Source organism: Microcaecilia unicolor, chromosome 10 (assembly GCF_901765095.1).
Source record: "Microcaecilia unicolor chromosome 10, aMicUni1.1, whole genome shotgun sequence".
Taxonomy (NCBI): domain Eukaryota; kingdom Metazoa; phylum Chordata; class Amphibia; order Gymnophiona; family Siphonopidae; genus Microcaecilia; species Microcaecilia unicolor.
In genome coordinates, this window is record NC_044040.1 from 139,436,315 (window position 1) to 139,452,718 (window position 16,404).

General features: G+C 44.0%; 1 protein-coding gene across 1 annotated transcript in view; it reads right to left on the reverse strand.

Annotated features, from left to right (window-relative positions):
* The window catches only part of CROCC2 (ciliary rootlet coiled-coil, rootletin family member 2), an 825,280-nt gene that overhangs the window by 259,397 nt on the left and 549,479 nt on the right, over window positions 1–16,404 (reverse strand). Inside the window, 2 exon segments of the mRNA XM_030216488.1 lie at window positions 4,517–4,684; window positions 9,776–9,935. Coding sequence (XP_030072348.1) covers window positions 4,517–4,684; window positions 9,776–9,935 — 328 coding nt within the window.

Here is a 16,404-nt window from a genome sequence, read left to right on the forward strand (position 1 = left end):
AGTCAATGAGAGCCCAAAGAAATGACACACCCATCTCCACGTTCGCCTCAAAGGCTGAAAGATTACTGCATAGAAGCCAGGTAAGCGAGACTTACGCACAGGGCCATGTAACCAAAACCTAACGTGTGTGGATCCCAACAACAGCTTCTCCTCCACCGTACAGGAAAAATGATTTATGTCATGGAACCAGTCCGAAATATGTCTCATATTGGCCGCTATGGACAACAATTTAACACTCAATAATCCCCATCCTCCCTGTTTCCGAGGTCAATAGAGCTGAGAATTTGCTACTCGAGCTCTCTTCCCCTGCCAAATGCAACGCGTCACCAGACGCGTTACCAATTAAGAGGGGCACGGCGCCTGGTCCAGATGGCTTTGCGACAGAGTACTATCAGAGCATGCTCCCACAGATTATGGGCCCGTTGTTGGAATTCTTTGAGTCGTCGCTTTCCCAGGGGTCCTTTCCCAGGTATTCGAATGAAGCTGTGATCACCTTAATACCTAACCCGGGTAAGCCGGTAGACTCTCTTGGGTCTTATCGGCCGATCTCCCTGATAAATGTTGATTTGAAGATTTTAGCCTGTGTATTGGCAGATCGATTAGTGCCACACATTGCATCTTTGGTGAGAGAGGGGCAGGTGGGCTTTGTCTGGGGATGGCATTCCTCTTTGAATGTGCGGAAGGTATGTTTAGCAATTGCACAGAGCCATTTTTGTAACGACCTGTTGCTTTTGGTCAGCCTAGACGCGGAGAAGGTGTTTGACCGGTTGCGGTGGGATTATTTATTTTCAGTTTTGGAATTTGTAGGGATTTCGGGTTGGTATCTGCAAGCAGTGGAGGCGTTATATGATCAACCTACAGCATCTTTAGTGGTTAATGGACTGCGTACAGCTTCGTTTCCGGTGGCTTGTGGTACTCGGCAGGGATGTCCTTTGTCCCCCTTGCTATTTCTTCTTTATCTTGAACCTCTGTTGCGCTCTATCCAACAGAATCCGGAGATTTTGGGTGTGGTATTTTCCTCGTTTTTGATGAAAACTTTAGCATTCGCTGATGATGTTTTAGTAACTCTGACAAAGCCTCAACAGTCGGTCTCCCCTCTTCTTGAGGAAATAGAGGAGTTTAGTTATTTTTCGGGCTTCTCATTAAACTTACAGAAGTCAGTGGCATTTCCGATTCAGGAACACATAAGGGGATGATGGGAGGGTGAGTTTCCTTTCTCTTGGACATCAGGCCCCTTAAAATATTTGGGAGTGTGGATCCCGTCGGACTTATCGCAGCTTTATGAGGTAAATCTAGAGCCCTTAAGAGTACGTACGAGAGCTACGCTACAGGTGTGGCAGATGTTGCCGTTGTCGGCTATGGGTAGGGTTGACCTCTATAACATGGTGATGGTGCCGAAGTGGACCTATATTTTACAGATGTTGCCCATATTGTTAAAAAAATTATTATATATGTGATTTTGTAAGTCACCTAGGTTTATAGATGGGCGGGATATAAGAAATGTTTAAATAAAAAATAAATAAATAAATAAACATGGTCAAACCTATGTGACATGGATGCGTATTTTTAAAGCACTTAGACTTACATAGGAACTTTGTAAGTCTAAGTGCTTTGAAAATGAGCCCCATAGACACTTTACTCAAGATGGAGATTTCTGAATCAGAGGCACATGCAGACACAAAAGAAGATTTAGGGTACAAATTCTGCTTAGATTTAGACAAAGGAGCCCCAATCCTATCCTGAAGTAACTTTTGAACTATTTATAGCAATAGCAGATTTTGATTCTCTTGCAGGTATGGAAAACAGACTTGACTCTCAGGATTGAGAGTTGGCATTGATTCAATGGTCTGACGACATTTCATACAAGGAGGAGTCACTTGGTCTGAATCATAGTACAAGGCTGAACTTTGAATCCCTTGATCAATAGCCTCTCTGCCAGAAATGTGCACTGGGTCTTTAAGAATATTTTTTCTTAGACATACCCTAAGGCTTATGTGAAGTTTTATGATGTGAGGAAGTATGTGAACAATGAACATGAGAAACCTCTACGACAATCCAAACAATGTGAAGCCACAGAATATTTCTGCTTTTGAGGGTTCCTAGAAGTACCTTTTTCCTTTTTATTTATTTATTTGTTACATTTGTATCCCACATTTTCCCACCTATTTGCAGGCTCAATGTGGCTTACATTGTACCGAGGAGGCATTCGCCATCTCCGGTAGAGAAACAAATACATGGAGTTGCTGTGGCCGGATAAGGATCGTGTGTTAGAGACACATTGGGAATCACAGAGAGGGAGAGTTATGTATAGTCTATTACAAGCCTAGGTATCGTTGTGTAGCAGGGTTTAATTTGTATCCTGCATCAGCCGAAGTAGAACTGGAAACTGTCCAGGTTTCTGTACCATTTACCTAATATTAGCATTTTCTTTGCCCAGCTATTTTTCTAGTCTTTATTATGATTGGGGTCAATATTCAGCTGTGGCATTATTCTGGATATTCAAAGCCAGGATGTGTTTGGGCTTTTGCGGATGATACCAAGATTTGTAACAGAGTGGACACCCCGGAGGGAGTGAAAAACATGAAAAAGGATCTGCAGAAGCTAGAAGAATGGTCTAATGTTTGGCAATTAAAATTCAATGCAAAGAAATGCAAAGTGATGCACTTAGGGAGTAGAAATCCACGGGAGACGTATGTATTAGGCAGTGAGAATCTGATATGTACAGACAGGGAGAGGGATCTTGGGGTGATAGTATATGAGGATCTGAAGACGAAGAAACAGTGTGACAAGGCGGTGGCTGTAGACAGAAGGATGCTAGGCTGTATAAAAGTATGACCAACAGAAGAAAGGTGGTGTTGATGCCCCTGTACAAGTAGTTGGTGAGGCCCCACCTGGAGTACTGTGTTCAGTTTTGGAGGCCGTATTTAGCTGAGGATGTAAAATGAATTGAAGTAGTGCAAAAAAAAGCTACAAAAATGGTTGGGATTTGCGTTGCAAGACGCAAAGACTTGTGCCATTAAAAAAAACAAAAAATGCTGCCTTGAGCATTGAAGTGGGAAGAATTGATGACTATTGCATCAGGAAGAGCTTGTGAATCAGTCACTTTATATGGAGCTCCCTCTGAAGGCAGAGACATGAGTGATTTGAATCCTTAATTGCCATCTTTTGGCTGGCCATGGGTACCTTGCTATGGCTTATTGAGAGGTTAAGACTAACAGCAATTTTTGCTATTTCCCCCATAGGTATTTCTTGTGGGCCCCCTGAAGTCTGTGTGGCATAGTTCGTTTTTCTCCTCAATCTCAGAGAGGTGATTGGAGTGTTCTCTGCATTTATCTGCTTTTATTGTGGGGCTATGAACCATGTCTAGCCATGACGAGTGGATCATATAAACTGAGGAGGAAGTGCTGATGCCAGTATGAGATCACTAGGATGTATGGGAGGGGAGTGGTTTTAAATGTAATTGTGCTACATTAAAATCCTCACAGCTGCCATCCAAGTGGACATCCCCTGCATAATGGCTGCATTTTCCCACTATCTTCAGAGATCCCCATTACAGATAAGCAACTCCACTTTCTCTGGGCTAAGGAAATTAGAACTACAAGTCCATACATGAAGTGGATGGAAAACCAAGACTGGCTCAGTCTCTCTCTCTACAGACATGGAGTTCTATGGTAATCCTAGACTACCTCAGAAAGAGGCAGATATATCACTATAGGGCCCTTTTACTAAAGTGTGTTAAGCAATTAACACATGAATTAGCGCACATTGTTAGCTCATGAGTGCAGTAATTTTTACCATGCTGACATGACAATACTTGGGTGAAAACTGGGTGGGTTATGGGTAGAGAATGAATAGCTAAAATTAACACTCAGTAAAGATCTTTTCTATGCAATAACTGCAGGGCACATGCTGAATATACCCACAAAGGTTAGTGCACAGCCTTTGCACTTACTAATGTTAATTTTTGTTGTTAAAGCTCAGTAAGTGCAGTAATTTAGTAAAAGGGCCCTTATATAAGGAATAGAAAATAAAGAGGTATAAAAAGCAGAACCTCACTAATCATCAATTTAAGTGGCAGAAAGAGCAAAACATACAAAAGGAAGTAGATTTCATTTATTTTTGAAGGAGGATTAAGCCTCAACTTTTTGTGAACGCTTGCAAAACCATCATGTCCCAGTTGGGTCTGGTGGCAAAGCATTAACCTTCAGTTTCTTAGCCAAAAGGATAAGAAGGAATCATGGAGGAGTTGCCTAGTGGTTAGGGTGGTGGACTTTGGTCCTGAGGAACTGAGTTTGATTCCCACTTCAGGCATAGGCAGCTCCTTGTGACTCTGGGCAAGTCACTTAACCCTCCATTGCCCCATGTAAGCTGCATTGAGCCTGCCATGAGTGGGAAAGCGCGGGGTACAAATGTAACAAAAAATTAAAAATAAATCCTCAACTCACAACTCAGACCTTACATTGAAGGGGATACTACAGACAGAGATGCAGTTCCACTGGTTACCAGCAGCCATCACCTCTTTGTGAGCAGACTCTCGTCCAGCCTCGATCTCCACAATCTTCTGCTTCAGATCCAGAGACTCCCTGCGACTCTGCTGCTCTCGCTGCTCACCCTGGAGGATCCTGGCCTGTAACTCTGATACCTCCTGATTCTTCTTATTGTTCTCCCCATCCAGTATTTTCACCTGAAAATGCATGTAGGGATCTTGTCAAGCCATCTTCTCATGATATTCACTACATTAAATTCGTACGGCTAGATTTAAAGATTGGACAAAAAATGAACATGGAAAATAACCCTTCCATGTATTTCATATGACTTTGTATTTGCAACACATATAAGTGTAAATTTTCAATAAGGTGCCTAATTGGCAATATAGATATATACTTTTTAGCCCACACAAACTTGGTTGATTTTCAAACTTAAGGTATCTATGTACTACACTTCCTCTGAATACCAATTTGTTATGCAGTTAAAGGACATATGTGCACTATAAGTTAAAACTCAGCAACAACAGAAGCCCCACAAAAAAGGACAATAACTAACCGCAGTAAATCAGAAAAAAATATAAGGGATTCAAAAAACAGAAGGGAAAATAGCACAAACTTCAAATATCACTTAATTTCTGTAAGAATGGATCACTCTTTATAAAATAAATGTAATCTGTTATTTCATTTTATCTGCTAAATTAACATGGCAACCACACTACTTTATGTAAAATTTTTGATTGGTATTAACTTTTAGACTCTAATTATTTATTTGGGTTTAGATTAGTTCTTTTCATTGGTAGCTACTACTACTACTACTACTAATAATAATAATCATCATCTCTGTAGCACTACTAAATGTAAGACAGAAAAGCAGATCAGTAATAGGTATATATGAACTTTATTAATGATATTTCACACAAAAGTATTGCTCGACACAGGCCATGTTTTGCCAACAGTAGGGCTGTGTCAGGGGTTAAATAACTTCACCAAAATCGTAAAAAAACAGCATCGGTTGTAATCCTACAAATAAGGAACGACCTAAATTATTGCATTTGTAGGATTACGACCAATGCTGTTTTTTTACGATTTTGGTGAAATTATTTAACCCCTGACGCAGCCCTGCTGGGCGAAACATGGCCTGTGTCCGGCAATACGTTTGTGTGAAATATCTAATATAATAATTTGCACCTCCCACGTTCTGAAGCTGACTCCGTGGCAGTGTGGCAGTGAAGCCATGTAGTGTTCGTAGGGTTCGTAATTGCCCCACCCTCGAGGGAACTCTGTATAGTTGCCAGGGAAAGAAACGCAACGTCAGAAGGAGAAGGGACTAACCACAGGCCTCACACTCGCTCTCAGTGCCCTGCCCTCGGAGGGAAGGGAAGACTGCATATAATATTCACCCACCAGAAGTTCGTTCCCTCCCTCCGAGTTCCAGGGTCGTCGTCCGTCCCCCCTCCTTCCCAGTTCCAGCATCCCCCCTCCCTCCCTCCCAATTCCAGGAACCTCCTCCCTCCCAGTTCCAGGGTTGTCATCCCTCCCTCCCTCCCTTCCATTTCCAGGCCCCTCCCTTTGAATTTTAAAAGTCATCCTGACTTACCTCGTGCGGTAAAAAACATGCAGGCTCAGCACTTACTTCAGTTTTCCCTTCTCTGTCTCTCAGGTCTGGTCCCGCCCTTGCAGAAACAGGAAATGAGGGTGGGACCAGAGCTGAGAGACAGAGAAGGGAAAACTGAAGTAAGTGCCGATCCTGCACGCTTTTTAGCGCTGCTGCCAGCGCCGTAACTCCGACGAGGTAAGTCAGGATGACTTTTAAAATTCGGAGGGAGGGGGCCTGGAACTGGAAGGGAGGGAGGGAGGGACGACGACCCTGGAACTTGGAGGGAGGGACAACGACCCTGGAACTGGGAAAAAGGGAGGGGGGACCCTGGAACTGGGAGGGAGGGAGAGAGGGGGAACCCTGGAATTGGGAGGGAGGGAGGGGGGGGGACGCTGGAACTTCCCTTAAAAACATTAATGGCAGAAGGTGATTTCCTTGCTAGCGCCCGTTTCATTTCAATGAGAAACGGGCATTTTTTACTAGTCGTTAATAAAGTTCATATATATCTACTACTGATCTGCTTTTCTGTCTTCCATCTTGGAGTTTGCAGATCGTTTGCCTTGCTGTTTCTTGGCACTACTAAATGTACACAGTGCTGTACAAATTATAGTTCAAGGTGAGTTAAACTTAAAGCACAATAGCTATTTTCCTGTCTCCAGAAGATGTTCAGTTTTAGAGGTAGATATACTAATGTATGTATTGCAAGGCCCATTATTGTTGGTGGGGTCTGTTTACTGTTTTTAACTCATATCAAATCATATTAGTAAATCTGGCCCTAAGTTTGTACCTAAGACAATGGAGTGACTTGCCCAAAGTCACAGGAAGCATCAGTGGGAGAAACAGGATTTCAATCCTGGCTTCCCTAGTACTTAGTCTGCTGTTTTAACACCATCTGCCAATTGGCTTTATTGCCTGCTTTCAAATTTCTTCCTTTGGACCCTGCATTTCCAACACAGGCCCTATTTATATGTAAGGGTCTGTAGTATTTCAGCTTGTTCAGTTTTCCCAATAGGTATACTGATGTGCTAGGGCCTGCTGCCTTTTCCTGGATAAGTTCTTTGTATGAATTATGGGAGTTATTGCTGCTATGGTATGGTAGATTTGCCCTATAGGTCCTGAGTGACTTTTGGCTACTGAGGATTCATGGTGTTGCTACTAAGATGACACCAGTCTCAGATTTTTCTTGTTGTATGGCAAGTTGTCTGGAGAAATGTCCTAGTTCTGCTCTGCACTCATTGTTGAGTAAGGGAGAGGGGTGACTTCTGAAGATGCATAATAAATATTTGCATTTAATACCATGGCAATCCAATATGCAGGGTCAGGGCTACATAATTAAATTGCTATGATATTTGCTAAGTATAATCATGAATTGCAGAGTTTTCCTTTGTTTCTATTATATAGCCTGGGAATATAAGTTGTGTATTTTTTTTTTTCTTGAGGCAACTACCTGACCAGTATTTTGAGTGAGGAGACCCTGCCCCATTTCACTTTTTATTTTCAGTTTATTTGATATACTACATAATTTTCAAAGAAAAATCGAAGTGGTTTACAAAGTAAAAAATAAATTGTATGGGGAGGGGGGAAAAGAAAAAAGACTAGAATTAAACAAATGAGACAATCATATGAAGAAGGGGTAGTGAGAAAAGGAAAGAATTACAATGTGAACAAAGGTAAATATCTGGTAGGAAGGGCACAAAAAGGCAGCATGGCTGACTATTCCAGGACGCACGATTGTGGTGAGGGTGGAAATATGTGGATTAATTATTTCCAAAATCAGGAGGAAATGCCAAGGAGAAATAATATGTTTTAAGCTGAGACATGAATTTAGAAAAAGATTGTTCAAACCTCAAATAAAAAGGGAGGGCATTCTAGAGGTTTGGGCTGGCTATGCTAAAAGCATGAATGTCTAATGGTGTCTAAGAAACCTCATCAAAGGATGGAACTGTCAGAAGACCATGGGCAGAGGAAGGTAGGGCCCTTGCAGAAGAATAGGGAACCAGCAAGCTACCTAAGAAAGAGGGAAGGCCCGAAGATTATATGTGTTGACATAAAATATTAATTTTGAAAGGAATCAAGATATTGGGAGTATATGTTCTGAAACCAAAAGAGGGGTAATGCGATCAATTTTTCTTTGGGCATGAAGGAGCTTAACTGTGGTGTTTTGTATCAACTGAAGCCTGTGGATTTGATAAACAGGCAAATCTACCAAGATGGAGTTACTCAAGTTTAGATAAGACCAGAGAGTGGATGAGAATATGAAGAGAACCAGGTTCCTGAAAAAAAAGCAGATTGAGTAGAGCGGATCCATCTTAGAGTGAAAAAAGAAAAGGATACTTCCTGACTGGAGCTCTGAGGAAGTCCTCCCTTTTGGGTGTCTTGCTGGGGTGCCATCTCATATTTCACCTCAGGCAGCAGATTGCATTTAACTGCCCTGGGCTAGGGTACACCTCTCTCTGTATCTGGTTATGTGCTGTAACTTATTTTGTAGGAGAAATCTTTTATTCCAATTTGGATTTGAATTGGAGATTTAATTACTCACTATTTCCAAGTCTGAGATCAAGGTGAGTTACAAGCAAATATGCAAGCTGCAAGTGCATTTGAACAGGGAAATAAACTAAGGGGCCCTTTTATTAAACTGTGTTAAGCACTTACCCCCTAATTCTATAAAAGTTGCCAAAACTTGCATGTGCAAATTTGGGAATGTGCACAATTTGCACATGCAATTTAATTGAATAATGAGCTACCGTATTTTTCGAACTATAAGACGCACCGGACCATAAGACGCACCTAGGTTTTCCTCCCAAATTTAGAGAAAAAAAAGTGCATCTTATAGTCCAAAAAATAGGCCTCCCTCCCTGTCCCAGGCACCCTCCCTCCGTTACAGGCACTCCCTAAGGGCCCCTTTTACCAAGCTGCGGCAAAAGGGGGCCTGTGCTGGTGTCAGCGTGTGTTTTTGATGCTCTCCAAGGCCCCCTTTTACCTCAGCGGGTAAAAGGTAGGTCTTTTTTTTTTTTTAAGAAATGGCCATGTGGCCATTTCAGGGGGGAGCTCAATGGGTGGTGGTAAGGGCTCCTGCGCTAACCCTGAGGTTACCGGCACTACAATAATAAATATATTGATGTAGCGCTAGATATGATGGTGCGTTGGGGTGGGAACTACCGCTGGGCTGCTGTGGTAGCCCGGTGGTACTTCCTTTTTAGTGAGCAGTAAGCCCATGTTGGGCTTACCGCCACTTTGTAAAAGGGGCTGTAATATTGGTAGGGGCAGAGAGTAGGTGTGACTGGGGCTGAGTGGAGGAGTGGCCATCATGCCTGCATACTGTCAAGACTCTCAATAGTGCTGTGGTAAATATCACCCCATCAAGAGGAGGTGGTAGGGTCAATAGTGCTATCAACAGTTCAATAGTGCAGCTGCCTTGGGCTCCTCCTCCTTTCTGCTCCCCTCCATCCAGTCCTCCCTGCATCTGACCTCCCAAAACACATTTCCCCTCTTCAGTAATCAACTCCCCATTCTCCCCTCCAAAGTGCATTCAGTAATCAATCTCCAACTCACCCGATGCCCTCTCCCCAAGTGTATTTCCCCTCTTCAGTTATCAATCCTTTACCCACCCGACCCTCCCAAAGTGCATTTTTCTTCTTTAGTAATCAACCCCCCTCAATGATTTGCATGCAGTGCTGGCTTTGTCTTGTACCTGTCTGCGGAGCTCCTGCAGCTCTCTGCGGCCTTCCATCCGGGACCGTTCTACCTCTCGAAGACTTGCCCGTAACTCTCCAGCCTCCTTCTGAGCTGCAGCTCTAGCCTCCTCCAGCATAGTAATCTTCTGCTCCTTTTCCTCATTGGACCTCTTTAGACTGAATCAAACAGTGATGCAGTGAGAGTTGGTTGATGTCATTTTTATAATTGAAAAACTTACTTTATAGAAGGGCTTTTTCTATCTGAGTCACAAATCCTTATTCTCTTCTCTCCTCATATTTCTGTATATATGAGAGAGAGAGAGAGAGAGAGAGATGTTGAAACTGGCTGACATTTTGCTCAGGGTTGGCATATGTGGTAGAACAGTAGGTAGGCCCTTCCATTGTAGGCTTAGACATGCTGCAAAAAGCAGTTTCACATCTTTTAAAGTAAAACAAAAACAACAAATAAAAATAAAAACACTAATATGTGCTCTGGCAGGGTTTCAAAGTTCTTGTGTCAAATGTGAACACAATGATATTCGTGGGGGTCAATATTTCAAATAAAGGATCATGGATTTGATATACTGCATTTCTGTGGTACAACTAAAGTGTTTTAAATTTATTATATGTAGGTACTTTCTCTGTCCTTAGCTGGTTGGTTTCCCACACGTTGAGGCTACTTTTAGCACAGCTGTAAAATGACCACATTTTCCATTTCCTCAATTAATGGCCATGTGCTAATTTCTTAATTAGCGTGTAGCATTAGAGCAGGAGTCCTTAACAACACCTATTTTCTAGGCAGTAAGGGCTCCCACGCTAACCACGTGCTCATTGGTAAGTGTGTGGTGATGTAGCTGTTTTAACTGATTAGTGCTGGGTACGCCTACCCTGTATCCCTAAACATGCCTCCTGCCTTCTGAAAACGGTGGCACCCAGACCCTGCCCGGAACACCCTGGGATGCACTGGGAGATCTAAGCACCATATAAGGAGTTCCTTATATGGTACTTAGACCCTCCCAGTGCATCTCAGAATGCACCAGGCATGAACTGGGTGCTACCATTTTAAGAAGGTGAGTCCAGAAGCAGGAAGGAGGAGGTGTTGCTTCTGCCCTCCTGCCTCCTATGTTTTAAGGTATTGGGAGGGGAGGTGGGTTCACTAGACCACCAGTGAGATTTTTGCTGGGGGCATAGGAGCCAACTTTTCAAAATTATTGGGGGTGCTAAGCCCAATGGAAATAACCCCTCCTTGGACACATACAAGGAATTTTCTCAATATTGGGGGTGCTCAACACCCACAGCACCCACAGAGTCGGCTCCTATGGCTGGGGATATGGGGGTTCACTGGACCACCAGGAATTTGATATGTGGGGGGGGGGGGGGGCTGGGGGGTATGGGTGTCAGGGTCCACTGGACCTCCATGGATTTGTGCTTGGGGGTGCAGGGTGTGGCCAGGAGGGGGTGTGGGGGTGCCTGGATCCACCAGAACACCAGGGATTTGTGCTTTTGCAAGTTGTCAAATGCATTTGACAGCTTTGAGTCACAAGCAGCAACTAATGCACAAAGGGGGATCTGTGCATCTCATTTGAATGCAATCACTTTGTGCATTGGTCATTGTTTGCGACTTGGTAAGTTTTATCACAGCACCTATAATTAACAGGTGCCTTTGTGCATCGGGGCCTCAGAATTAACCTCCTTCTGTGATAAGAGACAATCTCAGCAGCAGTTGCATCTCTCTACATATTTTTGAAATTTTGTTTGCTTTTGTGTATTTGGATACCATTTGAGAAAATGCAACTGAAATTTGGAGAGTATGTTCCCCCCCCCCCCCCCAAAAAAAAAAAAAAAGGTCATGGGCTACTTCTTGATTAGAATGTCCAGTCATCTCTTTCTCTCTCTCTCTGAGAAATACGCAAACACACACACACACGCATGCACAAGTGCATCAGAAAGGGGGGATCCATAGGTGCCATGGGACTCCCAAAATTTTTGTTCCCTTCCTCTGCAACAGGGCAGTAATGCTACAATTAACATAACTGCAAAAGCATCGCAGCCAGCTGGCACAGGGCTTTGAGCATCAATACCCGACGTGGCTGCGTCAGGGGTACAAACTATGAAAAGTGTATATAAATATATCATCTCTCTATATAAAAGGCAACCCCAACGTTCTGAAGCCTCCACGGAAGTTGAGGCGCCCGAGATATCCGGTGTGCACTGGAGTGTCTGCACCGCCCTCGCGTCAAAACGTCATGACGTCGAGGGCGGAGCTATGACACTCGACGAGGGCCGAAACGGAAACGCCACAGCGAACAAGGCAAGTAGCTCGGAGGGACGGAGGGAGGGGGCCCCTTGCTAGCGCCCGTTTCATTCCGCTCAGAAACGGGCATTTTTTCCTAGTATACACTAATAGTGGGATGAGAACTGTTATTCCAAAAATCTAGTTCCACTTATCTGCTACTTCCAACTGAACTGATATGCATTAACATTGTTGTTTTTTATATACTGTTTTGTAAGCAGTTGTGTGCCTTTTTGTTTTTTTGTTTTGAGGTGCTAAATTCTACAATGATTAAGGTATATACAATGGTTAGCTATATAAACACAATGATTAGCTATAAACAATCATTACATCACTGGTCTCTACATCTAAGCAATGCTAAGAGTTCTTAGACCAGGAAAGGAAGCAATACATGCACTATACATACAACATCACTGGTCCTTACATCATCCAGGCTCTTAACATCAGCTGGGGGGGGGGGGGGTGTTACAGCGAAAGCCAGGAGCTTTTTAGACCAGGAACAGATCCTCTGTGCAGTACGTATGTTACAGTGGATCTCCCAATTTCACTGAAAGAAACTCCCCTTTTTATTAGGCTCAGAACTCATGTTCAGAGCTAGGGAAAATTACAGAATGCTTCTCTGTTTAAGTAAACAAGCCATACTGTGGGACTGTGGTCACATGCTCTCGTGGCCTATTGGTTAGGGTGGTGGACTTTGGTCCTGAGGAACTGAGTTCAATTCCCACTTCAGGCACAGGCAGCTCCTTGTGACTCTGGGTAAGTCACTTAACCCTCCATTGCCCCATGTAAGCCGCATTGAGCCTGCCATGAGTGGGAAAGTGCGGGGTACAAATGTAACAAAAAAAAAATGTAATAGAAAAGGCATCACAGCCAACAAGTTTGGAACCTTGAGCCTCTATGCATGCTGAAGGCCTATTTCAGAGGGGGCAGGAGGACTGTTCACTTTCTGCAGATGATTTTGCTGATTCATTTCTTGATAAGAGATCCCAGTTCCAGTTTCAGATACCCCTGCCACCCACCATTCAAAAATCTGATATGACCTCTCTTCCTTGAAATCCCCTGCTGCTGCAACCTCTCCCCCTCCCCTCCACCTACCAACCCGACTTTAGACATCATTCTCTCTGCTAATCTTGACAGTCTTTCAAATGTTGTTTGTCTGGCCTATAAAACTACTTGTCCACGTGATAATTTTTTCCTCTGCTTGGTTATCGCTTCTACATCACTGTTTTCTTCCATATTTTCTAAAGATGATTATTAATTGTCTCACAAGGTTTGGTTCCCACACCCTAGAAAAATGCCTTTGTTCATCCACTTCTTAAATAGCCTTCTCTAGATCATATTGAAGCACTGAACTATCATCCAGCGTCGAATCTACCTTTTGTCTCAAAGATGTTGGAAAGAATTGTCTTCAAACAACTTTTAGACTATCAGGCTCATTTTCGAAAGAGAAGGACACCCATCTTTCGACACAAATCGGAAGATGGGCGTCCTTTTCAAAGGGTCACCCAAATCGGCATAATCGAAAGCCGATTTTGGGTGTCCCCAACTGTTTTCTGTCGCGGGGACGACCAAGTTCACGGGGGCGTGTCGGAGGCGTAGCCTAACACATGGGCATCCTCGACCCATAACGGGAAAAAAAGGGCGTCCCTGCCGAGCACTTGGACGACTTTACCTGGTCCTGTTTTTTTTACGACCAAGCCACAAAAAGGTGTCTGAACTGACCAGATGACCACCAGAGAGAATCGGGGATCACTTCCCCTTACTCCCCCAGTGGTCACTAACCCCCTCCCACCCTCAAAAACATCTTTAAAAATATTTTGTGCCAGCCTCAAATGTCATACTCAGGTCCATCACAGCAGTATGCAGGTCCCTCGAGCAGTTTTAGCGGGTGCAGTGCCCGTCAGGCAGGCAGACCCAGGCCCATCCCCCCTACCTGTTACACTTGTGGTGGTAAATATGAGCCCTCAAAAACCCACCACAAACCCACTGTACCCACATCTAGGTGCCCACCTTCACACGTAAGGGCTATGGTAGTGGTGTACAGTTGTGGGTAGTGGGTTTTGGGGGGGCTCAGCACACAAAGTAAGGGAGCTATGTACCTGGGAGCAATTTATGAAGTCCACTGCAGTGCCCCCTAGGGTACCCAGTTGGTGTCCTGGCATGTCAGGGGGACCAGTGCACTACGAATGCTGGCTCCTCACATGACCAAAGGGCTTGCATTTGGTCATTTCTGAGATGGGCGTCCTTGGTTTCCAATATCGCCGAAAATCAGAATCGACAAAGTCTAGGGATGACCATCTCTAAGGACGACCTAAATGTCAAGATTTGGGCGTCCCCGACCGTATTATCAAAACGAAAGATGGACGTCCATCTTGTTTCGATAATACGGGTTTCCCCACCCCTCCACCGGGACGTTTTGCGAGGATGTCCTCAGCAAAGCTTGGGCATCCCTTTCAATTATGCCCCTCCACGTTGACCAGAATATCATTTTACATCCCTATCAATCAGGGTTCCCCCCTAGCAACAGCTGTGAGACCATTCTTGCACTCTGCTCAGTAATCTTCATTCTGCCCTAGATAATGGCAGCATAATATTTCTAGTCTCCCTCCACTGCTGCTTTTGATCTTATCAGTCATAACATCCTGCTTTCTAGACTATTGGACCAAGGCCTCTCAGGTACAGTTCTCTCTTGGTTCAAATCTTTTCTTAATGGTCGTACTTTCATCATTTCCCCATTTTTCCAAAGAATAGGGCTCCGTGCTGGCTCCCCTTTCAATATTTTTAAGTTCCTTGACCACCATTATATAGGACTCTGGCATCCATACTCTCTACTGTGCTGAGGACATCATACTCTTTCATCGTGTAAACCTTCTCTCTCTTGACCTGTCTGAGCTTAACATATCCCTACTATTATTGCATCTTGGCTGAAGAAGAATCAGCAGAGCCTGAACCCGTCTAGAAAGAAAAAAGCAGAAAGTTGTGAAGGATCGTTATATCATCAAGGAGTCAAAGGAGAATCGAGGAAGGACAAGGACATAGCAGAGAGACTAAATGAATTCTTTTTTTTTTTTGGTCTTTCTGAGGAAGATGTAAGAGAGCTACTTGTGTCAGAAATGGTATATAACGAATACAGAGGAATTAAAATAAGTCTCAGTGAACCTGAATATGTAATAAGCCATATCAAAAAGTTAAAGAGCAGAAAATCACCAGAACTGGATGGTATGCACTCCAGGGTACTGGAAAATACTCAAAAATTAAATTGCAGATCTAATATAGTAATCTGTAACTTGTCCACAGTATGTGAAGATTGGAAGGTGCTCAATGGAATGTCAATTATTAAAAAAGGTTCCAGGGATGATCCAGGAAACTACAGACCAATGCTGGGCAAAATGATAGAAACTATTATAAAGAACAAAATCACTTGGATGAATCCATGTTGACGCTGTCTTATTAAACTATATTTGGCTATGTGTTCAGTAAAGTCTTACCTCACCAATTTGCTACATTTAAAAAAAATAACGAATACACATGTTGTCACGTCCCCTACTGTGACTCTGGCGGTCTCTATGGGCAGTGCAGTGTTCCCCTCTGCCAGAGCCGATGCGGTGCTGCGCGTCGTGTTTCCTGGGGTTCCCCTCTGCCAGAACCAGCATGGCACTGCACGTCGGGGTTCCTTGGGCGGCGCAGCCATTTCTTATTTCTTCCAGCACTCCCACGCCACTTTTCCCTTTGTGTCCACGGGGCGCTTGATTCAACCCCGGATGCTGCATTCTGCCTCCCTGTCCCGCTGAGATTGGGTGTCCCCGTGGCCTGCCTCCTTGGCTCCTCCTCTCTCATTGCCTCCTACCCTATTGGCTGCTTCCTTTCCTGTTGCTCCCTCCTGCTTCTCCGCTCCTATTGGGTAGCCTGTTGTTATTTCATCCTCCTCCCTGCCCTATGGCTGCTCTCTCTCTCTCTCAGCTGGCTTCTGCTGATGTCAGACACCAGCATTGTATCAGCTGATCTTCCATTCTCCCTTGTTGCTTCAGCTTCTACTTCAGTAGATTGTGCTAAGCGCTGTTGTGTGTTCTTTTCTATTTACCCTCGTTTCTGAACTCTGCCTGTTGACCCAGCATGGACCTTGACTACTCTCTGTGCCTGCTGCCTGCCTACTGACCCAGCATGTACATTGACTTTTCTCCGTGCCTGCTGCCTGCCTACTGACCTAATGTATTCTTTGACTATTCTCTGTGCCTGCTACCTGCCTACTGACCCAGCATGTACCTTGTCTTTTCTCCATGCCTGCTGCCTGCCTACTGACCTAGTGTATTCCTTGACTATTCTCTGTGCCTGCTACCTGCCTACTGACCCAGC